Raw genomic sequence first — 26,248 nt, 5'->3', positions numbered from 1 at the left:
ACCTGCCAGAACCAGAACAAAGATAAAGGTGTCCTACACACACTACACTGGTTCTTGAGTGTACTAAGAAATGTATTCCTTCCACTGCTTCTCTGTGTTGTTCATCATCTCCTCGTCTTCTTCTAGTTCTCTCTTCCTTTTGTTTTTTTTGTAAATGCATAAATCAAATCTGTCTGAATACTGCTGTAAATGTTGCAAACTGTCACCTCAAAGAGAATACAAAGAAAGGCAACCACATCACCCCTAAGTATGCAGATATGGTGGTATGGTTTTCAGACATGTCTCAGGTAAGAGACTTTTGACTTTAACTTTAATTTAAAATACTTTTTTAGGACTTTTTAAGGACTCGGCCATCAGCTGAGCACGCTCCCAAAAAATCACCTCTCTGTCGTGTGATGAATCCCAAAGATGATCAACCCCTCTTCAGGGGTGTGAGTGCCCGTAAATGACCCAACGCTCCAGCATTTAAATAAACAGGCTGATTAATAATGTAACGATGTGATTAGCAAGACAACATCTCACATTTCTAATCGTGTCCTTTTTAATTAGGAGCAGAATGATATCAGCTCTCCTCTCCCGACATTCATAATTCATCGGCTGCCCTTTTTGTCTGGGAGGCGATGTGAGATGGGAGGATTGGATAGTGAAGGGGCCCGATGAGGAGGGACGAGGACAATGCAGCGCTTTGACTTTGGTCATTACCAAGATGGTGGACCACGAGGATTCAGCTGAACTTGATGTGAAAAATATTCCATCCATCTGTCCATTGCTGGAGCCGATCCCAGCTGTCATTGGGCGAGAGGCGGGGTTACACTCTGGACTGTTCACCAGCCAATCACAGAGCTGACATATAGAGACAGCCAACCAGACACACTCACATTCACACCTACAGACAATTCAGAGTCAGCAGTTAACCTAACGAGCATGTCTTTGGACTGTGGGAGGAAGCCGGAGAACACACACATGCACGGGGAGAACATGCAGACTCCACACAGAGAGACTCCTGTCAGACGGGGATTCAAACCAGGAACCTCCTCGCTGTGAGGGGACAGCGCTAACCACTGCAGCACTGTGCATGACACCAAAAACTGCCAATATTTTCAACTTTATTGTCCGTCTAAATGAATGCCAAACTCAGCAGTTGAACCTTTAAAGAGATTTAACCCCACAGTTCTCTCCTCTCTTATCTCTCTGTTACTTATTAAACTGTCTTTGATTATTCTACAGCTCCTCCAGGTCAAAGTGCTTTTACACCGCGGGCCACACCTACACATTCACACACTGATGGTATAGGCTGCTGTTAACTAATCCATTCATACACATTCATGTGCCGCCGATGAAGCAGCAGGAGCAACTTGGGGTTAAGTGTCTTGCCCGAGGACACATTGGACATATGGCTGCAGGAGCTGGGGATCAAACCCCCAACTTTCCAGTTGAGAGTTAGTTTGGTTAGATCACAGAAAGATCCTTGGCATGGTTAAACGATATTCCTGCCTCGGGGTGAATGCACTCTTCCAATAAAAATCAAGTTGATGCATCATGACAGGAAGCTTTGGCTGTGTTTGGATGTGCAAAAAATATATGCATAATACAAAAGACTTCCAGGATCAGAAGCAGGTTGAGCCGTGTAGAAACATGCACAAAGTTCCATCAGCTCCATGTGTTCATTAGTGTGTGTGTGTTTGTGTGTTATCCCATTCAAAGGAAAAGGGCAGCGGAGATAAAGTGAAGGACGAAGAGAAACCTTTTCAGAGTGTGTGTCTGTCTGCAGCGCCGGGCAGCTGAGTCACAGCGGAGGGAGAGACACATCAACGCGTCCTCTGCTGCACACTGACAACATGTTATTAAAATCAAATCAAATGCGCGCAACCAAAAAAAATTGAAAAAATCAAGACTGAATGAACCGCCCCTTTACTTCCCCCCCCCCCTCTCTCTCTCGCTCTCTGTGCAGCTGAGATAAAAGTCATTACAGAGAATGTATTTTCCTCCTGAAAGCAGGGGACTGATATCAGAGCAGGTCTGTGTTTAGAAATGAGGTGAAACATGCAGATGTGTATGATAGAAGGGGCTGCATTAATAACTATCCAGAGTCGAAGACTGTTAACTGAGGTTCAGAGTTCAATTAAAGGTCACATATCATCCTCCTCTTCTTCAGTGTAAATAAGTCTCAGAGCTCCTCAAAACATGTGTGTGAAGTTTCTTGTTCTAAATCCACTCTGATCCTGTATTTGATCATGTCTATAAACCCCTCTATTTCAGCCCTGCTCAGAACAGGCTGTTTCTGTGTCTGTACCTTTAAATATGTAAATGAGCTGTGTCTGACCACGCCCCCTCTCTGGAAGGGCTTGGGTGTACTTGGTCTTTCTCGCTCCATGTCCTATTGTTTACGGTGAGAAGGCAGACTCAGAGGGGCTTGTGATGTCATGAAGGGAAAATCTCCAAACGGCCTGTTTGAGCACACATTTTCTGAAAAGTGGAGCAGGCAAAAGACGGAAAGGATGGACTTTTCTCATCATTGGGGGGTTTGTAGACGGACTAGAGACACATGTTAGAGTTTGAACAACATGATGAAGTGTATTTTGAATAATATGTGACCTTTAAACTCAACCAAACGAATACATTCAGAAATGGTAAGCAATCGATTTTGGTGTAAGAGTCTGCTGGCAAAGAATTGTCTTTTGGGGCACTGTTCCTCGAGGCAGATGGCCTGGGTTCAAGTCCGACCTGTGGCTCCCTTCCCCCATGTCATTCCCCACTCCCTCCCTCCCTCCCTGATGTTTCCCGCTCTATCCACTGTCCTATCAAAATAAAGGCAAAAAGACTTAAAAATTAATCTCTAAGGTAGTAGTGTGCGACTGAGTTTGGTGCTGACCTCGTTGTCCCGGTCCTTCTCCAGGAAGTGTCGGGCCACGTGGCTGGGCAGGATGTTCCTCAGCATGTTCTCGTTGTGTTCTCGGAGCTCCTTCATCTCGTTGATCTCCTCTTTGGCCTGAACGCGCCACAGGAAGTCCAGCCGGGCCGTGTACTCCAGCTGCGGACAGGATGGAACACCAAAAAGTTACAACACAAGGTAGTCAAAGTTGAATGGACCTCTTTCAAATATCTTCAAAACCTTCAAACCGACACCAATTCACGTAAACAACCATATCTAGATAAGAGATCGCCAACAGTCAACAACCTCAGGAAATCATTTCCAAAAAGACATCTTTGGACGTCATTAATGAGCTGTTGGGTTGTTGCCTTACTCGAGGGCGCCCCTGCAGTACTCAGGAAGTGACCTGGCACCTCTCCAGCAACAAGACCAACTTCCATATTTTGGTCCGCACTTGGACTTGAACCCAAGTCCCTACAGACTGAGCGACTGCAGCGATGTGCAAACAATGATGAACCTTATAACTGAAGCTCCATTTCTCAAACAAAAGACGCTCTAAACTCGATCGGACTTTATAAATAATTGATGTTTTCGAGGATTTCATGCGGAGCTTTCAGGGGCTTTAAAATGATATTTTGTTCTGCTGACAAATCTGCAGGAGCTCAACACACACATCAACTCTTTGATTTGAGACCCTGAAAACTGCCAAAATAAAGCTGAGACAGATTAGGATTATTCAGAAACATTCTGTTTTACCATCTCCAAATATTTGTTGCTACTTCTCAAGTTCCTGAAAAAACGGAAAATCTCCACTCCTCTTCTCCTCACGATGTTTCAGGCCGAGAGGTTAGACTTTGTTCATCACTCAGAAATGTATAAGGTGAGGTGAAAGTCTGTTGTTTGAATGAGCTGGGGTTCTTTAGTGAACAGCTTAATGAAACAATTTGTCAAGAGTTATAGAAACACGAGAGTGAGATCAATCTGAAGAGCAACACCTATCACTTTAGTGTATGTACAATCAAAGCAAAGTCACCTGAACACATCAGAGCCAATGAAAAGTGTAACGCTTAGTCTGTAGAAAAGGGGTGGGGGGCAGGGGATAAATCTGAGATATTGAAAATACATTTCGGGGACGACGGCCTTTTAGGATTGAAGCGATCGGTGAAACCTTTTTTTGAATGATTAATCCTGGTATCAATTAGTCCTTTAATCATTTGAGTGAATACAAAACTGCAATTTAATTTTCCTTTTCTAATTAAGAAATGTGAATCCTGCAGGGCTGCTTCAGAGGGAGAAATAATGAGACTGTGGGTGGTGCAATATGAGAAGTTTAACTAACACGACGTCCTCGCTGCAAATCCTCATGACGCTTCGATTAAAAAGGAGCTTCTGCAAACCCTCAGAGAAATACAGGACACAATTCTTAATAGGTCAAGCTGCATGTTGTCATCTCTCTCACTGTATGATTGGGTGACTGCATTCTGTTCTTATATTAAACTCTTACAGGTTACAGGTTAGAGGCAGGACAATCGTTAAATCATAAACATTAGAAACATTCCCAAAGGGACCAAACAGCATGAGATTAATACATAATGTAAATTTTAAAGCAGGACGATTGTGACTAAACTAAATGAGCATGTATTAACTTGTCCAGTTTTTACAGACTCATTCAGTCATCACAGTCTACAAGTTAGCTGCAGAGCCTGATCATCTGGTGCATTCAGGTCCTGTGGGGATTCAGAGCTGTGACAATGAACTCATACGTTGAATTTGTTGTATCTAAAATACACCTGTTACTCTAAATGATGTTCAAAAAGACTTAAAGGAGTGTATTAAAATGATCCTCATTTAAGCAGACTGAATTTTAAGGACTACAGAAGAGCTTATTTCAGAAACAAGAAAGACCTTCTCCAAACCCTCCGATTCAAAGAAGAGTTCATCTTGTAAAATCTGAAATGAGAAGTGTTTTTAAAAGAGAAATGTTCTCTGTTGTAAACAAGGCTCTCTCTCTCAAACCGCTCCTCTTCCTGGAATGAAGCACAGCTTGTTAACCCCTCCCTCTTCTTCCTGCTCTCAAACACAGCCAGTCCTACTGTGACCTCTGTCTTTAAGAGCGACTGGAACAACCAGAATTCCCCCTGGGATTAATAAAGTGTTTCTGATTCTGATTCTGAGCGTGTCTGACCCTGACCCTGACTGGTGGATGATTCCAAAGGAGAGGGTCCTGATATCATACCACTTGCTTAGACTCCTCAGATATTAGGACCACGTAAGGCCTGAGGGTGGTGACAGCTATGATTTCCGGGAACCTCAGCCGTCTCCACGGTAACCACGAGCCACCAGTCTCTCGTTCATGCACTGTTTTTTAATCCAGGATAAGATGTTAAACTTTTATTATGTGTGAATATTTAAGTTTGCACTGAGTTAGAAAAAATGCTGCTCCGCTGTCAGAAGCCTGGTCAATGTCTGTGATTGGTCAAATGCTGCAAACTCCGCCCATTTATGTGAAGGCTGTCATGGAAACACTCTGTTTATGTATTTCTCTGTTTTCCTGTTTTCCTGTTTGTTGTTTATGAGACACACCCTGTCTCTTTAAAAAGCTGTTCTTTGTGTAACGCAGTCAAACCTGAACATCCATCCTTCTGTCAGTGATCTCCACCCGATGAAACTATTTCCCTCTTCCCTCCCCTTCACACACCTGCAGGTATGACAATGGGTGTGAACTGTAAACTGTGAATTACTGGAACTGAAAAACCTGATTCAGTGCAGCAAGTCAACAAGAGCAGACGTTTGTTGTCCATCAGAGCTCTGACTGTGTTTCTATCCAGAGAAAGAGGAACTGTTTGACCGTCATGATCACTGAGAGGAGAAATGGCTCAGCGAGGAAACCAACTGGACCGAGAGACAATCTGCTGTCCCATCTGTCTGGATCTCCTGAAGGATCCGGTGACTACTTCCTGTGGACACAGCTACTGCATGAAGTGTATTAAAAGACACTGGGATACAGAGGATGAGAAGACAATCTACAGCTGCCCTCAGTGTAGGCAGACCTTCACACAGAGGCCTGTCCTGAGGAAAAACACCATGTTAGCAGATTTAGTGGAGGAGCTGAAGAAGACTGGACTCCAAGCTGCTCCTGCTGATCACTGCTATGCTGGATCTGAAGATGTGGCCTGTGATGTCTGCACCGGGAGAAAACTAAAAGCCTGTAAGTCCTGTCTGCAGTGTCTGGCCTCTTACTGTGAGAAACATCTTCAACCTCATTTAGAAGCAGCTCCATTAAAGATACACAAGCTGGTGGAGCCCTCCAAGAAGCTCCAGGAGAACGTCTGCTCTCGTCATAATGAGGTGATGAAGATGTTCTGTCGTACTGATCAGCAGTCTATCTGTTATCTCTGCCCTGTGGACGAACACAAAGGTCATGACACAGTCTCAGCTGCAGCAGAAAGGAGTGAGAGGCAGAGAGAGCTGGAGGTGAGTCGACAAAACATCCAGCAGAGAATCCGGGACAGAGAGAAAGATGTGAAGCTGCTTCAACAAGAGGTGGATGCTATCAATGGCTCAGCTGATAAAACAGTGGGGAACAGTGAGAAGATCTTCACTGAGCTGATCCGTCTCATGGAGAAAAGACGCTCTGATGTGAAGCAGCAGGTCAGATCCCAGCAGCAAACTGAAGTGAGTCGAGTCAGAGAGCTTCAGGAGAAGCTGGAGCAGGAGATCACTGAGCTGAAGAGGAAAGATGCTGAACTGGAGAAGCTCTCACACACAGAGGACCACAACCAGTTTCTACATGACTACCCCTCACTGTCACCACTCAGTAAATCTACACACTCATCCAGCATCAAGATCCGTCCTCTGAGGTACTTTGAGGATGTGACAGCGGCTGTGTCAGAAGTCAGAGATAAACTACAGGACGTCCTGAGAGAGAAATGGACAAACATCTCACAGACAGTGACTGAAGTGGATGTTTTACTGTCAGAACCAGAGAACATGACCAGAGCTGAGTTCTTAAAATATTCATGTGACATCACACTGGATCTAAACACAGCAAACTCACTGCTGTTATTATCTGATGGGAACAGAAAAGTAACAGCAATGAGAGAACAACAGTCTTATTCTAGTCACCCAGACAGATTCAATGATTGTTGGCAGGTCCTGAGTAAAGAGAGTCTGACGGGACGTTGTTACTGGGAGGTGGAGAGGAGAGGAAGAGGAGTTTCTGTAGCAGTCACATACAAGAATATCAGCAGAGCAGGGGGCTCAGATGAATGTTTGTTTGGAGGTAATGACAAATCTTGGATGTTAGATTGTTACCACAATGGATATAACTTTTGTTACAACAAAGTCTGCACTCCTGTCTCAGGTCCTCAGTCCTCCAGAGTAGGAGTGTACCTGGATCACAGAGCAGGTATTCTGTCCTTCTACAGCATCTCTAAAACCATGACTCTCCTCCACAGAGTCCAGACCACATTCACTCAGCCTCTACATGCTGGACTCGGGTTAGATTATTATGTTGGAGTCTCTGCTGAGTTGTGTAAACTGAAATAGACAGAAGTCATTAACGAGACAGATGTTTAACTTGCTGTGTTTTAAATCTTCAACTTGATTTTTATTCATGCTCGTTGCTGAGATCTGATCATCGTCACCTGTCAATCAAACTTTATGGGCGGTACTTTGACCTCTTCTCGTCTGTTCTGTAAATGTCTGAGTGTCTTTAAGTGACACTCCTTCCTGTGTCTGTTTAGCCGTGGACTCTTTCACTGCTCAGGATGACTTTTGTTCACCTGAACTGAAATTTCTCTGCGTGAAAATATCAACGTCGCTCCGCTCTCCATGTTTGATTATTTATATTCATATGTTTATATGCTGTTGTTAAATCAACCTCTACTTTAAATGTTGTGTGTGCCTTTTTTTGTTTCTTATCTTTATTTGAAAAACAAATTCAGCAATTTATGTACACATTATATTCAGTTTTTTTGCAACGCATTCTTATAAGTAAATGTCTGGAATGATGATTGTGTATGACGTTTGCATTGAAGTGATAAAAAAAAGAGAGAAACCGTTATTATTTCAAAATAAGAGCCTTGTCTGCAGAGTTGTAAAAGCTTAATCTTCACAGAGCTGTTGATGTCATCACTGCTGAGTAGCGATGTAAAGATTAATAGTCAGGCGGTTAAAAATCGATTCAAAGCTGTCAAGGTTCACATCGGTATACTTTGAAAAAAGAATCTTAATGATCTGGTGAGAGTCAGATGCTGTAGAGCAAGATTTAGAAATTGAGGATGCACCACTGTTTTTTAAATCAGAAGTGTGGAAGAATTTTGGCTTCACCAAGACAGAAAATGAAAGAGGTGAGAAGATAACAGACGAGACAAAAAACTGTGTGCAAATATTACAAGAAGACAGGGAACTACACAAATAGCACAGCCAACATGATGCAGCATTTAATCCACACCACAATGAGAAGCTCCAATCACCTCCCCTTGTTGAGAGATAGAAAACATTAAAAGTCCAAACCACACTGACAAGCGGGTTAGCAGCCCCTACAGGAATCTTTTTCATTCGTCATTTGTCTACAGTCTCATTTTCTAAAACAAAACCTGAGAGAATCGTGAGTTGAGTGAATCGTTACATCCCTACTGCTGAGACACGAGACTGCGTTTCTAAAGAACAACCTCCTCTGGCTTCTGTGCTGTCGTCAGTTCATTCTGTTCGAGGACTTCGCCTGGTCTCCTCTGCTGCTGTTTCTTAACATCTGAACGAGGGACAGTACGGCTTGACCCCATATTTAACAGTTACAGAGTATGGGTTTTCGGTGACCTGAAACACAGTTTGCATATGAAAGGCTGTAACACAGAGAGAAAGCTCTGTTTTCAAAAATACCCTCCTATGTGTGGAAGAGGCCCCAGTCCACTGCCAGCCTCAGAGTCGAGCACAAACCTAATTCCCTTCCAGCTCTATGGGGGTGTTTAAGTCTAATTCTACATACATTTCTTCTGCAAATAATTCCTGACTCTGAGCCTCTCTTGGTATAAATATCACCATATTAATACTTTTAATGCCGCTCTGAAAGCCACTCGTACTTTAAATCACTCTCCTCAGTGTGAGCATGAAGAAATTACGCCCAAGTAGCGATAGAAGCAGCACATCCACGTTTAGAGAATTTCATTGGCTACAAGAGATGTCAGTCATCGGCACAGTCACGTGTAATTGGCCCTTAGAACAGGGGGCGGCACCTCCTTTCAACAAAGGCTCTCATTGGCTGTTATAGGCTGTTATGAGGTAATCATCTGGTGCATTCATGTCCTGTGGGGATTCAGGCTGTGACAATGAACTCATATAACATGAGTTATATGTTATTGAAAATAACAATACAATGTTATTAACAATAACATTTGATTGCATTCTCACCTTTGAATCCCATATCAAAACAGTTGTCCGATCATGCTTCTTCCATCTATGCATCATCTCCAAAATTAAAACAATACTAACCCAACCAGACCTTGAAAAGATCATCCACGCCCTCATTTTCTCTCGACTTGACTACTGTAACTCCCTCTTTTCCGGAATCACAAATAAGTCACTGTCTCGCCTCCAGCTAGTCCAAAATACAGCAGCTCGGCTTCTTACTGGTTGTAATAGACGACATCACATCACTCCAATTTTAGCTTCATTACATTGGCTTCCTGTAAGTTTTAGAATCGATTTTAAGATTTTACTCTTTACTTTTAAAGCATGGACGGGGCTAGCTCCAAGCTATATAACAGAGCTACTGACACCATATGAGCCAGCCTGCAGTCTTAGATCCTCAGGTGGGGGCCTCCTGGTTGTTCCAAAGTCGAGACTTAAAACTAAAGGTGACCGGGCCTTTTCAGTCAGGGCCCCTCGACTTTGGAACGACCTCCCTGAGGAGATTAGACTCACAGATTCTCTCAATTCTTTTAAATCCCTTCTTAAAACATACTTTTACAGACTTGTTTTTATGTGATGTCGTCTTCTTAAAGAGCTCATATTCTGCCCTTTTTGGGGTTCTTATATTTAATCTATGTTCCTACTTTTGTACGTTCACAACAGCTAAAGTTCTAAAAAAGTGTCTGTTTTCATGTACTGCTCCTCCTTGCTCCCTCTCCGCTCTGAGTCCGTCAGCTGCACTCTGTTGAGCTCACACTGTTAGACCCCACGTGGGCCAAGTGTGCTCTGATTGGTCTGCAGATCCGCTCTGTCGTTATTGGTCAGTTGCTCAGCACGCTTCTCGGAAATTTCAACATGAGCTGCAGGGCTTGCCACAACGAGCCAATGGGCTTAGATCAGTGATCTCACACTGACAAAGACGCCGCACTGACAAATTTTTATCGAGGGGGGCTAGAACCGAGCGTTACATGCAGCTAATGCTACAGCTAACAGGAGGACGTAGGAGAAGCCGCGTTTCCGCGGACTTTGAATTTTTGCACATAGATGTGCCTAAACATGCACAGGACACTTGGAAAACACACTAAATGGCATATAAAACCAGAAAAAGCAGAATATGGGACCCTTAATGTCTTTTCTTACTGGTTTTACTAATTTTATCTTCTTTTACTTCTTACTGTCCTTGTATTTATGCTCTTATCTTAACTCCTCTTGTGTTTTAACTTGGTAATTTCTTATCTTACTTACTTTGTCTATTTATGTTTTATGTTTATATTTACTTTTTATTTTTATTAATATCATATTTATTTTTATCCTTTAACCACTTGTTTCTATTTCTTTTACTGCTCTTACCTTCTTATTGCTGTTCTCTTTTGATTTAATTTGAGCTCTTTTAGTTTTTTACATCTTTTTAAATCTTTGCTCCTCTTGGTCTCAGCTCATGTTGTTGGGTTCTTGTGTTGCCTGGGTTCTTATCATGGTTCTTGTGACGGTCGGGTTACATATCTCTGTTGGGTATCGTGCACTTTGGGTTCTTTTCTGTTGAATTGTATTGAATTATTTTTAGTATTTTGCATTTGTTATGTTCTTGTTGTTGTTTATGTTCTTCTGTGTTTGGTTTAGTTTGCTTTGTTCTTGTTTTTGCTGTTTGTCAAAGCACTTTGTAAAGCTGTGTTTTTAAAAGGTGCTATATAAATAAAGTTATTATTATTGTTATTATTATTTTATGTTGAATTTGTTGAAGTGCATCTAAAATACACCTGTTACTCTAAATGTTGTTTAAAAAGACTTAAAGGAGTGTATTAAAATGATCCTCATTTAAGCAGACTGAATTTTAAGGACTACAGAAGAGCTTATTTCAGAAAAAAAAAGCCTTCTCCAAACCCTCCGATTCAAAGAAGAGTTCATCTTGTAAAATCTGAAATGAGAAGTGTTTTTAAAAGAGAAATGTTCTCTGTTGTAAACAAGTCTCTCTCTCTCTCACCGCTCCTCTTCCTGGAACGAAGCAGAGCTTGATAACCTCTCCCTCTTCTTCCTGCTCTCACAGCCAGCTCCACTCTGACTCTATATTTAGTGGTTCCCTCCCCTTTAGATCTACAAGTTGAGGATGGGTGTTACCAACAAGAGCTGACGTTCACAGAACAAACACATGCTGTGCAGATCAGAGGTGGAGCTAGTTTGATTTCTCAGAAAGAGAAACTCAGACAGTCGTTGTTACCGAGAGGAGAAATGGCACAGAAAGGAGTTCAGCTGGGTCAGGAAACCCTTTCTTGTTCGATCTGTCTGGATCTCCTGAAGGATCCGGTGACTGTTCCCTGTGGACACAGCTACTGCATGAAGTGTATTAAAAGCCACTGGGATAAAGAGGATGAGAAGACAATCTACAGCTGCCCTCAGTGTAGGCAGACCTTCACACCGAGGCCTGTCCTGGGGAAAAACACCATGTTAGCAGTGTTAGTGGAGGAGCTGAAGAAGACTGGACTCCAAGCTGCTCCTGCTGATCACTGCTATGCTGGACCTGATGATGTGGCCTGTGATGTCTGCACTGGGAGAAAACTGAAAGCCTGTAAGTCCTGTCTGCAGTGTCCGGCCTCTTACTGTGAGAAACATCTTCAGCCTCATTTTGAAGCAGCTCCATTAAAGAAACACAAGCTGGTGGAGCCCTCCAAGAAGCTCCAGGAGAACGTCTGCTCTCGTCATGATGAGGTAATGAAGATGTTCTGTCGTACTGATCAGCAGTCTATCTGTTATCTCTGCTCTGTGGACGAACACAAAGGTCATGACACAGTCTCAGCTGCAGCAGAAAGGAGTGAGAGGCAGAGAGAGCTCGAGGTGAGTCAACAAAACATCCAGCAGAGAATCCAGGACAGAGAGAAAGATGTGAAGCTGCTCCAACATCAGGTGGAGGCTATCAATGGCTCTGCTGATAAAACAGTGGGGAACAGTGAGAAGATCTTCACTGAGCTGATCCGTCTCATGGAGAAAAGACGCTCTGATGTGAAGCAGCAGGTCAGATCCCAGCAGCAAACTGAAGTGAGTCGAGTCAGAGAGCTTCAGGAGAAGCTGGAGCAGGAGATCACTGAGCTGAAGAAGAAAGATGCTGAACTGGAGAAGCTCTCACACACAGAAGATCACAACCAGTTTCTACATGACTACCCCTCACTGTCACCACTCAGTGAATCTACACACTCATCCAGCATCAAGATCCGTCCTCTGAGGTACTTTGAGGATGTGACAGCGGCTGTGTCAGAAGTCAGAGATAAACTACAGGACATCCTGAGAGAGAAATGGACAAACATCTCACAGACAGTGACTGAAGTGGATGTTTTACTGTCAGAACCAGAGCCCAAGTCCAGAGCTGAGTTCTTAAAATATTCATGTGACATCAAATTGGATCCAAACACAGCTTACACAGGGCTGTTATTATCTGATGGGAACAGACAAGTAACATTAATGAGAGAACATCAGTCTTATTCTAGTCACCCAGACAGATTCACTAATTACTGGCAGGTCCTGAGTAAAGAGAGTCTGACGGGACAATGTTACTGGGAGGTGGAGAGGAGAGGATATGGAGTTTGTGTAGCAGTCACATACAAGAATATCAGCAGAGCAGGGAGCTCAGATGAATGTTTGTTTGGACGGAGTGACAAATCTTGGGCGTTAGATTTTTACAACAAGAGTTATTACTTTTGGTACAACAAAGTCTGCACTCCTGTCTCAGGTCCTCGGTCCTCCAGAGTAGGAGTGTACCTGGATCACAGAGCAGGTATTCTGTCCTTTTACAGCATCTCTGAAACCATGACTCTCCTCCACAGAGTCCAGACCACATTCACTCAGCCTCTACATGCTGGACTCAGGTTTTATTGGTTTGCTGGAGACTCTGCTGAGTTGTGTAAACTGAAATAGACAGAAGTCATTAACGAGACAGATGTTTAACTTGCTGTGTTTTAAATCTTCAACTTGATTTTTATTCATGCTCGTTGCTGACATCTGATCGTCGTCACCTGTCAATCAAACTTCATGCGCGGTACTTTGACCTCTTCTCGTCTGTTCTGTAAATGTTTGAGTGTCTTTAAGTGACACTACTTCCTGTGTCTGTTTAGCCGTGGACTCTTTCACTGCTCAGGATGACTTTTGTTCACCTGAACTGACATTTCTCTACATGAAAATATCACCTTCTCTCCGCTCTCCATGTTTGATTATTTATATTCATATGTTTATATGCTGTTGTTAAATCAACCTCTACTTTAAATGTTGTGTGTGCCTTTTTATGTTCCTTTTCTTTATTTGAAAAACGAATTCAGCAATTTATGTACACATTATATTCAGTTTTTTAGCAACGCATTCTTATAAGTAACTGTCTGGAATGATGATTGTGTATGACGTTTGCAATAAAGTGATAAAAAAAAAAGAGAGAAACCCTTATTATTTCAAAATAAGAGCCTTATCTGCAGAGTTGTAAAAGCTTCATCTTCACAGAGTTGATGATGTCATCACTGCTGAGTAGGGATGTAAAGATTAATCGTGAGGCGTTTTTTTTTTACCAGAATCCCACTGTGACATCACAAGGAGAGCACATTTGAAACAGAGCATTTTTCTCTGTGTTGTAAGACTACAAAAACAACACGAACAAAGGACTGGATGGGTTTATTTCACATTTTGTGGGTCAGTAGACTCAGGTTACCCAATAATGTTGGGATAATGTTCAAAAACACTGTCAACACTGTCAAAAACACAGTGGATTTTTCAGAATATGTCCCCTTTAAAAGGCCAAACAACACTGACAAGCGGGTTAGTAGTCCCTAAAGGAATCCTTTTCAGGCATCATTTATCTACAGTCTCATTTTGTAAAATAAATGTTATCGTGAACCACGGCTGCGTTTCTAAAGAACAACCTCCTCAGGCTTCTGTCCTGTCGTCGGTTCATTCTGTTAGAGGACTTCATCTGGTCTCCTCTGCTGCTGTTTCTTAACATCTGAACGAGGGACAGTACGGCTTGACTCCATATTTAACAGTTACAGTGAAGAGTCTTTATCCCGGTGAGCTGTGATCATCCATGTGTCTCCTATCAAAAGGTGTTTCATGTGACGGCTCACATAATAAGCTGTGTAATTGAAGCTTAAGTACGAAATAGAATAAAAATATGTTTAAATGTGGTTTTATTCATCTTTAAACAAGCTGTGAATGAAGGCGCGGTAATGAGAACGGCAGAGAGGAATAAAAGAGCGAGTCTCCTCCATCTTTCTGCTCGTACGTGCTCGTCTCCACAGCACAATCGAATCGTTTAAAGAGCCTCTGAAAGGAGCTCCAACGCCTGTTTTTATACTCTCTCCACAACAGATCACAGTACACTGTGAGACGTTTCAAAGGACAGAAGAGCCGTGTTCTTCCTTCAGAATACAAACGATGGAGCTTCTGTTTGTTTTGCTGATTTATGTTTCTGTTGGATCTTTTGGTTTGCTTTGAGCAGGAGACATGCTGCTATCAAATGCAGTATGCAAAAATATTAAGAGTGTGTCTAATACAGCGGATTTTAAACTTAAATGAACACGTGGACGTCAACCAGCAGCCAGTCAGTATTGGGGAGCTCTGAATGTTTTGGCTTCACTTTCAGGGAGCTGTCATCTTTGACGTCCATCTTTTTAAACTAATCAAAACTATTTCCTCTGCGCTGTAAAGAAGCAGAATCACATCGAGCATTTCACCTGACCTCGCTGCAAAGAGTGAATCATCTCTCTTAGGCCCCGTGAACACCTAGAGATTTTTCCAGAAAAGGAAAGCGCTGCACGTCTGTCCGGTCTCCATGACAACGACTGCTGTATCACAGATTCTGCAGATTTCTTGTTAACTGCAAACTACGGGCAATATCAGACATTTTGAAAAGATCGCCTGTGACATCGGCAGCAACTTCCTGAAAAGTTGAAAGGTTTTTCAGCACTCGGAGTGGCTGCACAACAAAAAGGCAGAGCGCTCAGGAAAAAGACGCTGAGTGCTGCGCTTTTTCTCAGGGCGACCGCCTGCTGCTTCAAACGCTCCCTCCTTACTGAACACAGTTGAAAAAAGATGCTGACGCTCAGAAAAAGCCTTATTTGGCCTCCTCTCTCTTGGCCTGATGCGTCTCAGACTAACAGCGTTTCAGAGCTGTGAGAGCCGCACGCCTCCCGCTGTGAGCTGTCGTTGTCTCCGTGTTACAAAACAAGTCCAGGGACTGACCCCGGCTAAATCAATACGCCTGCGGACGACTTCAAATGCAGCCGCTTTCTACTTTTACGAGACTACAAAGGACCTTCAATTACAGCCGTCTGTCCGCGGCTGAGCTGCTGAACCGGATGATCAAAGGTTTCCATAGAGAGAGAGCACCAAAGCAACGCGCTGATACCAGTTTTCCCCGGGCTCCTTACTCGACTGCTGCTTCATAAAAAGTGACTCTTTCATTGTTTAAAGAAGTGGTTTTGTTTCAGTCAGTGTTTGTGTCTCAAGCAGCATCACTCAGAGGTCAGATAAAGAAGAGCACCTGACAGGATGATGTCCTCTGGAGGGTCTGGAGGCGGCGCTTGTCCAGAGTTTCTCTTTATGAAACACACGTCCAGCCGGCTGCAGCAGCTGGAGGTCATAGTTCAATCCTGTTTAAACGGTTCTCAAATGAAGCTGTAGCGTAAGTTGAGTCGGGATGACTATAATTGCCTTCATGATCGGGTCTTTCTCATTCATCCCTTTTTGCACCAATCACATGGTGTTCCTCCCTCATTGTCAGCCTATCATCGCTCTGCTCCCCTTTTAAATAAGATTCTTTCTCTACCTTTAGTTCCTCCATTCTGATGTTTTGTGCGAACACCCTCCACCTCCCCATCACCGCCCGTCTTCCCACATTCATCATCATCCATCAATTCTTCACCCATCCGGTCATCAGCTTCACCACCACCAGGCTCTGGACTCCATGGGGGGAGTCATTCTCCAAACACATCTACCCCCCCATAGAGTCCAAGCGCCAAAGTCTTTCAGTCAAGTCACATTTCCATGTTGTTCTTTGTAATAATTTTCTTCATTCACTTCTCGTCTCTCCTGATTGAAATACAAACTACAAAGTGAGAGGCAACAGGAAGCTAAAGCTCCAGCCTTTCTTGTTACTGAGTTAAATGTTCCTCAGTGACATCGGTCCATCACAGTGTAAAACATCTGGAGAACACAGACCTGCTGCAGGAGTTTGTGTTTGTATGAATCTATAACGATCTGAGTCCTCTAAAGGAAGTAAAGGAAGCATGAGCTTTAAACAGAAGACAGTGGGCGTCTCCTTTATTTCTGATTTAACGTCTCCTTGGCAGGTTTTGGATTTTTGATAAACTGTAACTGAGGGTCGGTGATGAAGAAGACGTTTGTGACTGGTGTGCTCTCACCTGTTGGCCGTGGTAAAACACGGCGAGGAGGAACATGGCCATCAGGAGTAGAGACGTCTCTTTGGTCCCCAGGAAGTTTCTGTTCAAAATCAGAAGAGAGGAAAAGGATGTAAGAGGATGATTTTCAAATGTGATGAGATCCCGTCAAGTTTTCGTCTTTTCACGCCTTCATTTAGAGACAGGACAGTTGATAGAGTCAGAAATCAGGGAGAGAGAGAGAGAGAGGGGGGGAGTGAGAAAGGAGCCACAGGTCAGATTCGAACCCCGGCCCGCCCGCCTGAAGGACCACGGCCTCCATACATGGGGCTTGATTACTAACCACGAGGCTACCAATGCAGCAGTTTGATTACTGGAAAACATGAAGCATACAGAGCTATTAAAACTGACCTTGCTGTCACTACCCAGGGCAGCATTAGAATAAATTCTGTAACCTAGCAACAATGAACGCCGGAGAGAAACGCTCTGAAAAACAATTCTTTAAATATATGTCTCTGTTTTCACATATTCACTCCTGAAATCCTCCTGATGTCTCCGTCCACACATGCATCTCACAGCGGGACACTATCCCTGTTGGACGGGAGGGGGGGCACAGGGGGTCTCCTGAGGTACAACGTGATGTTATAAAAATGACATGGAAGTGGTGGATGTAGCAACAGAGTCCTCTACACGACGCTATAATGAGAATATTTGTCTTTCTATCAATGCTACGTGTAGTTGAAGAGAATCTCAATGTGAACTAAAGAGTGGAGAAGAACATCCTGGAGAACAGGAAACATGAAGCAGCAGGTTGATTAGAGCACTGAGATGGTAGCGGTGGCGTACAGACCGTCTATGGTCGTGCAGCAATCACAGGGAATAAACGTCACCACCCCCTGGAGGCTTATCAACAGGCAAGGCAGGAAACTGCTCAGGGCCCCGGACCAGTAAGGGTTTCCTCAAATGCTGACAAACTGAAAACAGCAGTAGCTCAAAATGTGCAAATTTTGCAATGACAGTAGGAAGCCTCCCTAATGGGGCCCCATCTGACCGCACTCTCTCTCATTGCACTGCTTAGCATCTCGTGGATTATTCCTGTGAAAAACAAAGTTTGTCAGTGAATGTCAGTGAAGGAAAATGAAGAGGAATGATGTGTGTGGGAGTAAAAAGAAGAAAGAGGAAAAGCGTCGGGATACTGGCTGACATGATGGTGGTTGGAGGGGCCCCCTAATTAATTTTGCCTAGGGCCCCAACAGACTCTGGAATCGCCACGACCCCCCCAATTCACTCGAGCTGATTAAATCCTGCTATGTTCTCACATCAGCTCACTCGGACCTCCTCCACAGGAGAAATATTCAGAGGCTGACAGGAGCGACTCCCGATGAAATGTGAGCAAAAAATCCGGCTGTTTGCGTTCCCACATGCAAACAAATGTCATCTTGTGTACTATAAGTATCGTATTAATGCTACTACACTATTCTAGAAACAAATAAAAAAGATATGAGTCAAGAGTGTGACTTTACGATGTGGTAAACTAACAGCATCCCAAGTCTTTTATCTTGACCTTTCTCTTTCAGATCTCGGAGGGCCGTAAAGACGAGAATGAAGGTGGCTCCCATCAGCACCCTTCGGAGCTCTAATGGAAACCTCTGCTGCATGGAGGTACCCCCCCACCCGTCTCTTTGTTATAAGCTTTCATATACTGCTGCTGTAAAGGTCATTGTACGAGCTCTGAGAACACCTGCGAGATGAGTTTTCTCACATTTGCAACATTTGTGTCCAGAAAAAAAGGTCAGCCCGTCTACATGCGTTTTTTTTTTAAGGAGGAAGAAAGAGACAAATCAAAAGGTACATTTATGACCAACCTTTGGAGGAATTAGGGATTAAGTTTTACTAATTACGACTTCATCTTTTATTAAACCTGGAGCTGCTGACGATGTGAAAACTAATCAGACCACTCATTGTTAGGGGCGACATATTTAGCAACAAGATGAGGGCAGCGGTCAGTTTCAGTCAGAGACAGGGGGGACACAAATGTTTGAAACATAAAAAAGGCTGTAAACATTATACCAACACATGTAGAAGAATTATTTTACATTTTACATTAGGAACAGACCTGTGCTTTTGAGACACTCTCAATGAAACATCTGTGCTGTGCTTTGGTCAAAATATAACATGAATCAAGCACCAGAGGAGGTTTGTGACCCTGTATAAACCAGCTCTCTCAGAACACTCCGTTTTGGTGTGTGTGTCTCTTTAAATGCAATAAGCCCCGCCCCTGAGTTTTCCCCAGAGACATCACTCCTCTGTAGCGAGAATAAAAATGGTGAACCTGTGCAAAAGTTTTGTTTTAGGCTGGGGGTGGAGATACCAGGGGAGGGGAGAGGATGTCTAGGTGATGTCTACCTGGAAAACTCAGGTGGTTCTCATTGCATTTTAAGAGACACACACACCAAAAGGGAGCGTTCTGAGAGAGCTGGTTTATACAGGGTCACAAACCTCCTCCGGTGCTTGATTCATGTTATATTTTGACCAAAGCACAGCACAGATGTTTCATTTAGACCACAGGGGGACTGTTTGAAAAGGTGGAGGAGGGGGAGAATATGTCCTCTTTAAAGCGTGAGACCTGTGTTTCTCCGGTACTTTAACAGCGGATTCAGACAGCTGTAGGACTTTGCAACATATCTCGTGAAATCTCCTTTGGATACTAGCATTGGTTGATTGTTGAACACATCCTTTATAAACACTCACTCTGTGTTGTGGTGGACGGTGTCGTAGCGAAGAAACAGTGAGGTGTAGAAAGCTTCGGTCAGCAGGGAGTAAATGGCGATCATCAACAGCAGCACTGCCAACTTCAACACGGAGTTCAGCCGCAGGAACACGGCACACGTCACCATCGCCAGGACCCCCGTGAACACAAAGTACTGGACACAGAAACAAAGAGGGACGTGGTTGAGTGCAACTCTAAGACATTTTTCACTAAACTCTCCTTCTCGGGTGAAAAAAACCAACATCTTTTAAAGTCCATGCACTCCGATTGGATGACTTGTTTTCCTCAATATTGGAAAGATTTAATAATTAGATGTTATTTTCTCTGACTTGAATCATAATCTCACATCTCTGTGTAAATTATGAAGAGGTCCTTCAAATGATGAGAAAAACAGTCAGTATCCAGCAGCACACTGCACTTAAGGCTACAGACTATGCAACTCTGACCCCTAGTGTTTAAAATGGGTACTGCAGTCCAAAGTCTAAACATTGTAGAGAGCTGTCCCCCCCCCCCCCCCCCCCCCCTCCTCTCTAGAGTCGATGTTCACACAGGTCACCATGTGGTGGACTCTGAAGCTTCAGTGTTTATCCAGCTCTGCATGGGTCTGTAAACCTTTCTGTGTTCTAACCTCTCTCCATTTTTCAAAAGCATCTCCAATATTGATCCTAGTTTGAGCACGTTTCTGCTCGTGGAGCTTATTAGAAACATGCAGAGGCTTTTTAGGTCGGGTACAATCACTTCTATCTGAACCACTTCTCTTGCCCGCTTCCATCGCTGCAACACCTGTTGACCTGATAACTGCTCTCATATCTGGCAAACCGAGGGGCATCCAAAACGGCCGTATGGGGGGTTGCCTTAAAACCGCCTACCTTCTCTGGTCCAAACAAATCCAGAGCATTCAGGACCAGCATCTAAAGTTAGAAGGAGGACATACTGGCTGCTGCATTGTTGTCAGAGAAGCCAGCACTTCAACATAGCATGTTTCCTTAATGTCTGATTATATAGTCAGGTCATCATTTCATTCAGTAGATATCTCACATATTGGACCTTTAAGGATAATTCTCCTTCTTTGGTCTAATCTAGTATTCTGCTCTGGATTTCTCACCCCTTAAAACATCGAATAACTCTCTTTTTTATTAACCAGATCTTATTTGGACAAGCCAGCTCTCCTGACCCTCTGGAGGGAATAAAGGTTCCATGGAGCCATAAAAATTCTGCTCCCTTATTGAGTTCATCAATCAGCTGCATATTGAATGAGCAAAATAACATAATGGATGTTGGCTCCGTGATGATCTCATGGCTCCATCAGTCGTCGTTGTCTGAGGCGAGACCTCCCTCTGGGTTCAGGCAGGAGGATGTCAAGGATGTTTAATTCATCATTTTTGCTGAAAGTGTGAGAAAAAAACACAACAGATGAACCTGACTGCAAAATCTCAGACACATCATTCGGCAGGTACCTCTGGGTAGAAGCAGATGTCTGGGATGGAGGTCGATGCGTTGTACGTCTGGTTCTTGAAAGTGCTGGACTTGTCGAAATCGCACCACAGCTGGGAGAGACCAAGAGAGGTTATATTTTTGTGCGCTCTGAAACCGGTGCAGGATCAGGGTAAAAATAAGACATCTTCATATGTTTGGTCAACATGACTTCAAAGTGTCTGCAGCTTATTGTCAGAAAAAGAAGGTGAGATTCAGCTGATGTTTCAATCAGAAAACGTCAAGACACATTTCTTTTTCCTCAATTGTGACTTCATAAAAAGTAGCATAACATTGGTAACATGAGGTAGCCTTAAACTCTGAAGGTAGACATGTTGCAAAATGTGAGAGTTTATAGAATGTAATTCCCCAAATCTGCCGTTCTGAATTGTGTGTATCCCGGATTTTGTGCAGTGTAAGATTTTAGAGCATCGAATGTGAGCTGAAGTCATAAGAAAGTGGATATTCCACTTACTATATTGATCATGGCCGCCAGGAAGTTGATGAGGATTGAAACGAAGATGATGACGTTCCGTGCCGCGTAGGTCTCGTTGATCCAGCAGCACGCTTTGCGAAGAACCAGAGGCAGACACTTGTAGTCTTCGGCCGTCGTGACGAGGACCAGACAGGAGTGGAGGATGATGAGGATGGAAAACTGGATCACCATGGTTACCATCCTGCAGAAAACCAAATTGATGGCAAAATAATAAAACCATACAGACAGTGTCGGTCCCAAATAATCTAGCTGGTACCTCAGACCTGTAAATAACTTTACATTAAAACAGGTAGCTGATCGGTGGTAACCATGGTAACCAACAAAGTAGCAGATCGCAGGAAAATGTTTGGGTTGCTTGGTAACAAGTCAGTTTCAGTTAATATGTGAAACTAGTTGAAACAGGGCATAGGGGTAGTAACGCTGCTTCACGCCTCGCTGCTTCACGCCTCGCTGCTTCACGCCTCGCTGCTTCACGCCTCGCTGCTTCACGCCTAGCTACGTCAGGCCTCGCTGCGTCAGGCCTAGCTGCGTCAGGCCTAGCTGCGTCAGGCCTCGCTACGTCAGGCCTAGCTGCGTCAGGCCTAGCTGCGTCAGGCCTAGCTGCTTCACGCCTAGCTGCGTCAGGCCTAGCTGCGTCAGGCCTCGCTACGTCAGGCCTAGCTGCTTCACGCCTCGCTGCTTCACGCCTAGCTGCGTCAGGCCTAGCTGCGTCAGGCCTAGCTGCTTCACGCCTAGCTGCGTCAGGCCTAGCTGCGTCAGGCCTCGCTACGTCAGGCCTAGCTGCTTCACGCCTAGCTGCGTCAGGCCTAGCTGCGTCAGGCCTAGCTGCTTCACGCCTAGCTGCATCAGGCCTAGCTGCGTCAGGCCTCGCTACGTCAGGCCTAGCTGCTTCACGCCTCGCTGCGTCAGGCCTCGCTGCGTCAGGCCTAGCTGCGTCAGGCCTCGCTACGTCAGGCCTAGCTGCTTCACGCCTAGCTGCGTCAGGCCTAGCTGCGTCAGGCCTCGCTGCGTCAGGCCTAGCTGCTTCACGCCTCGCTGCGTCAGGCCTAGCTGCGTCAGGCCTCGCTACGTCAGGCCTAGCTGCTTCACGCCTCGCTGCGTCAGGCCTCGCTGCGTCAGGCCTAGCTGCGTCAGGCCTAGCTGCGTCAGGCCTCGCTACTTCACGCCTAGCTGCGTCAGGCCTAGCTGCGTCAGGCCTCGCTACGTCAGGCCTAGCTGCTTCACGCCTCGCTGCGTCAGGCCTCGCTGCGTCAGGCCTCGCTGCGTCAGGCCTAGCTGCGTCAGGCCTCGCTACGTCAAGCCACACTGCATCACGCCATGCTACGTCGTTTGTTGGCATTTAGGACACTCCAATAGGAATTTGTCCGTGGCATTTCCTCGCATCGCTTGCTGTTAGAATTTGTATCACCCGATTTATTTCACTTGCCCTATGGGGCTTCTGTAGCTTTCTAAAACATTAAATACAGATAAATAAAACCAGAACACGAACAGAATCTGCTCTGAATGCTGTTAGTCCGTCTTTACCTGGCAGATGGAAGCAGGCTCTGGATGGTTGTGATGAAGATGAGCACGATGAAGGCGCACACCAAGTTGGACTTGAACACCTCGTCTCTCATCTGGGAGTACTGCACCGCGAAGGGAAGAAGGAGAAGAAGAAATAAAGAGGAGAAAGAGGAGGTGAGTGGTAAATGGAGAAACAGGTTTTCAGACAAACAGAGAGGACTGACATTAAAGACGTTAAAATGCACGTCAAACACACCAAGACACCGGCACAGATGCATGCAACGGGTCAACCACAAGCGTTAGAGAGAGACAGGAGCCGGTGGGTTAGCTGTGGGGTCCTGGGAGAGGTGTAAAGCTCACAAGCACAATGCTAGCTGTTAGCCGTTAGCTGAGTCAGACACGAAAAACAAAAGCTAAAAAATAAGCTAACTGTGATGCTAAAGTGAGGTGGGAGAGGGTTTTTGAAAGCTTAAAAGATAATAGGTTTAATTTAAAACGTATAGTTCTGTACTTTGGGAAATGTCTTCTGTTTCACGAGATGATAATCGGGACGGAATTAGCTTAGCTTAGCATTAGTAACAATGTGGGGGGAAAATAAACTTTGTGGGTCTTGCGGTTGGTATGATCTGTTACATCTACCTGTAGGCTAAGAGAAATGTTTCTGCACATTAGTCAACTTAAAAAAAGGTTGTGTAAAGGGCTGTCAAACGATTACAATTTCTAATCGACAGTAATCACACGTTTGATCGCATGTTTGAATTTCCATTCTGAGAGTACTTTACTTCCTTTTTTTACTTTAACCATGCTTTTATTTTGAAATAAAGTAAGGACCTTCTGGTAGAGTGAAGGTTAGGACATGAAGTTAAGCACAGAAACAGGAAGTGGTTAGGGATCCAAAACTGAGGTCAAACAGCTCAAAGGAACGGTAACAAAGGTCAATGTGTGATGTCATAAGGTCAATATGTGATGTCATAAGGTCAATGTGTGATGTCATAAGGTCAATGTGTGATGTCATAAGGTCAATGTGTGATGTCATAAGGTGGATATTACTTTGGACTCGTCAGCTGAGCTGTCTGAGAGTTTGTTAAAGTGAAATGAGAGCAGCAGTGTCCTTTTTTAACATCACTGAGACTACAGGGAGACGACTATCTACAAGGAGCCTAAAGGGACAAAATAGCTTAAGATTAATCGCGATAAAAATATATATATTAATTACAGATCTAAATAAATCACACTTAATTAGTCAATGCTGACAGCCCTTGTTGTGTAATATTATTAAATGTTCCTCTAAATGTAGTAAACAGTAAGTATCTGAAGCTTTTTTTCCCCCCAAAATGTTGTACTGTTCCTTTAATTTGCAGAGTGTTTGTTTTACCTTTTCGGGAGAAAATCAACGTACAAATTTGACCTTTTTAATGGAGTAAACATGACGAGATCTTAACAGGTTGTTTGGGGATAAATAGAAAAAACTTTTAGCCAAAAGCTATTAGCATTTCCGAAATAAAGCTCTGCGCTGGTGTAAAACTTTAGACTTTTGAGTGACCGGTCTGGACCAAAATGCTGACTCATCTTAGTCCAACCCCCCCATGACCCCCGCTGCCCCCCTTCTCCTCGCTCTGTCTCTTTCTCAAAGGGTGCTGGGAAATTAGCAAGAGGATGTTTCAAGTTTCATCACAACTTTGGCAAAAAAAAGTAGAGTTTAAAAAAAAAAAAGGAGGCCAACAGCAAATCACTGCACATGTACTGAAGAGGTTAAGCGGTAAAAAAAAAAGAAAAGTGTATTGGTAAAGACTTGAAGATGATGGTGGGATTCGAATTGAGACATAAATGGGGAGAAAGGGGAGGGGGAGGGGCAAATGAAGGTAAAATCAAGGGTGGAAAGAAAAGGACAAAAAGCTAACGAAGAACATTGCATTCACAAAAGAAAAAAAAATCCACTGAAACTTTTTCTTTTAATCGTGACTTTGATATCTCATGATTATGAATTAACATCTCATAACCAAATAATCATCTGGCAATCTCTTTTTGGACAAGATGTGTCATTAGAATTTGCTATAAGGGAAAAACAAAAGTTTAGTGTCAGCTGTCGATAAACCAATAAACACATTCTTTTGTGTTTTTATAGCGATGAAGGCCATAAAGAAGAAAACAACTTTCTGCATTCTTCAACTGCTTGTTCTGTCTCATAGAGCTCAACAGTGATGTCCACTTTTTGGTCTGTTTTAGTCTGTTCAATCCTACATTGAGATTTAATAAAAATATTTTTGTCAAGAGAACGACGCCTGTAACCAAGACAACCAGCTAACCAATACTCGTGACTATAAAGCATTTGATTCAGCGCAATAACAGCGTTAAAAAAACAGAGAAAGAGGCAAAGGTACAACACTGTGTACATTTTCTTTTTCCGGAGTCAAGAAACTACCCATCCTACAATCCAGTGGGAATGATATTGCGTCTTCTTAAATGTAACTTAAGTCGTTGTTATCGTGTTTAATATTGATAGCACAAGTTTTGTGTTGTTGAATATGTAAATAACATTCACGGCATCATAACAAGGTCATTAGTACATTTCCTGTTAGCTAACTTACTAGCTAGCTCGCTAGTGGAACAGGAGGGGGCTGGAACATCGCCATGGTAACAGCGAGCTCCACCAATCAGAGACGTTGCTGTGACACTATGACCTTGGGTACTGTAGTTATTTTTTACTTATATTGTGAATTAACCATGGTTTCCTGAAAACGAGGTGGATATCGTCTTCTACAGGAGCATCGTCTCACACTCAGGTAGCTCGTGGTCAGTCTACCTTGGATGGTTATTATAACATTAATGATAATAATCAAATCCGCTATGGAGAAAATGAATTGGATTTTCACTTGTGGAACCACACTCTTGAGCTCTATTGTAAATAAAATCTAAACGGTACAGTGTGTGCCAATCGAGCTAATCAATTTGTTTTTTTGAACCAGGCTGTAAACATGTTAATCTCTGCTGTAAAAACAGGCTTTTTAGAATGGGTGTGTATGTGACTTCCTGTGCTTCTGCAGCTCAGCCTCTAGTGGACACTCGATGAACTGCAGAATTTTGCACCGGCTTCACTTTTCAACACCGGAGGTTGCCGCTAACTCTAGCTGAGAAGTAAGAAACCCCTGTTTTGTTTTTGTTTGGGTGAAAGTTACTCGGATAATAATGAGAAGTAAAGTCATCATCATGGGGTGGGTCATTTGTTAATTCAGAAAGTCCCTCAGAAATATGTTAACTTTTCTTTCATGAATGCAATGTGCTCCTGTCAAAAAAATAAAAAAGGAAAAGTTGAAAATGTCAACTTTTTTTCCCACAACACTGTAAAAAGTGAAAGG

The 26,248-nt window shown here is 43.6% G+C and overlaps 2 protein-coding genes across 2 annotated transcripts in view; one reads left to right on the top strand and one right to left on the bottom strand.

Moving 5' to 3' along the window:
- adcy8 (adenylate cyclase 8 (brain)) overlaps positions 1–26,248 on the bottom strand; it is a 97,728-nt gene that overhangs the window by 10,707 nt on the left and 60,773 nt on the right. Inside the window, exons 8-13 of the mRNA XM_029281163.2 lie at positions 22,914–23,014; positions 21,369–21,570; positions 20,878–20,967; positions 19,402–19,574; positions 16,675–16,753; positions 2,873–3,031 (exon numbers count right to left, since the gene is read on the bottom strand). Coding sequence (XP_029136996.2) covers positions 2,873–3,031; positions 16,675–16,753; positions 19,402–19,574; positions 20,878–20,967; positions 21,369–21,570; positions 22,914–23,014 — 804 coding nt within the window. The remainder of the gene's footprint in view (positions 1–2,872; positions 3,032–16,674; positions 16,754–19,401; positions 19,575–20,877; positions 20,968–21,368; positions 21,571–22,913; positions 23,015–26,248) is intronic.
- Positions 4,939–13,186, top strand: LOC109998862 (uncharacterized). The gene is made up of 2 exons (XM_065953332.1): positions 4,939–7,418; positions 11,328–13,186. Exons 1-2 carry the CDS (start codon positions 5,744–5,746, stop codon positions 13,184–13,186), a joined length of 3,534 nt encoding a protein of 1,177 aa, XP_065809404.1. The 5' UTR covers positions 4,939–5,743.

Source organism: Labrus bergylta, chromosome 4 (assembly GCF_963930695.1).
Source record: "Labrus bergylta chromosome 4, fLabBer1.1, whole genome shotgun sequence".
Taxonomy (NCBI): Eukaryota; Metazoa; Chordata; class Actinopteri; order Labriformes; family Labridae; genus Labrus; species Labrus bergylta.
The sequence above is the reverse complement of the archived record's forward strand: the minus strand, read 5'-3'. Positions and strand labels throughout refer to the sequence as shown.

What these genes read in the sequence shown, in the direction of transcription:
- LOC109998862 (XM_065953332.1), top strand. Translation starts at nt 5,744, where the DNA reads ATGGCTCAGCGAGGAAACCAACTGGACCGAGAGACAATCTGCTGTCCC. An exon ending in TGAGTTGTGTAAACTGAAAT is followed by an intron (nt 7,419 to 11,327) that starts AGACAGAAGTCA and finishes CTGCTCTCACAG; the next exon opens with CCAGCTCCACTCTGACTCTA.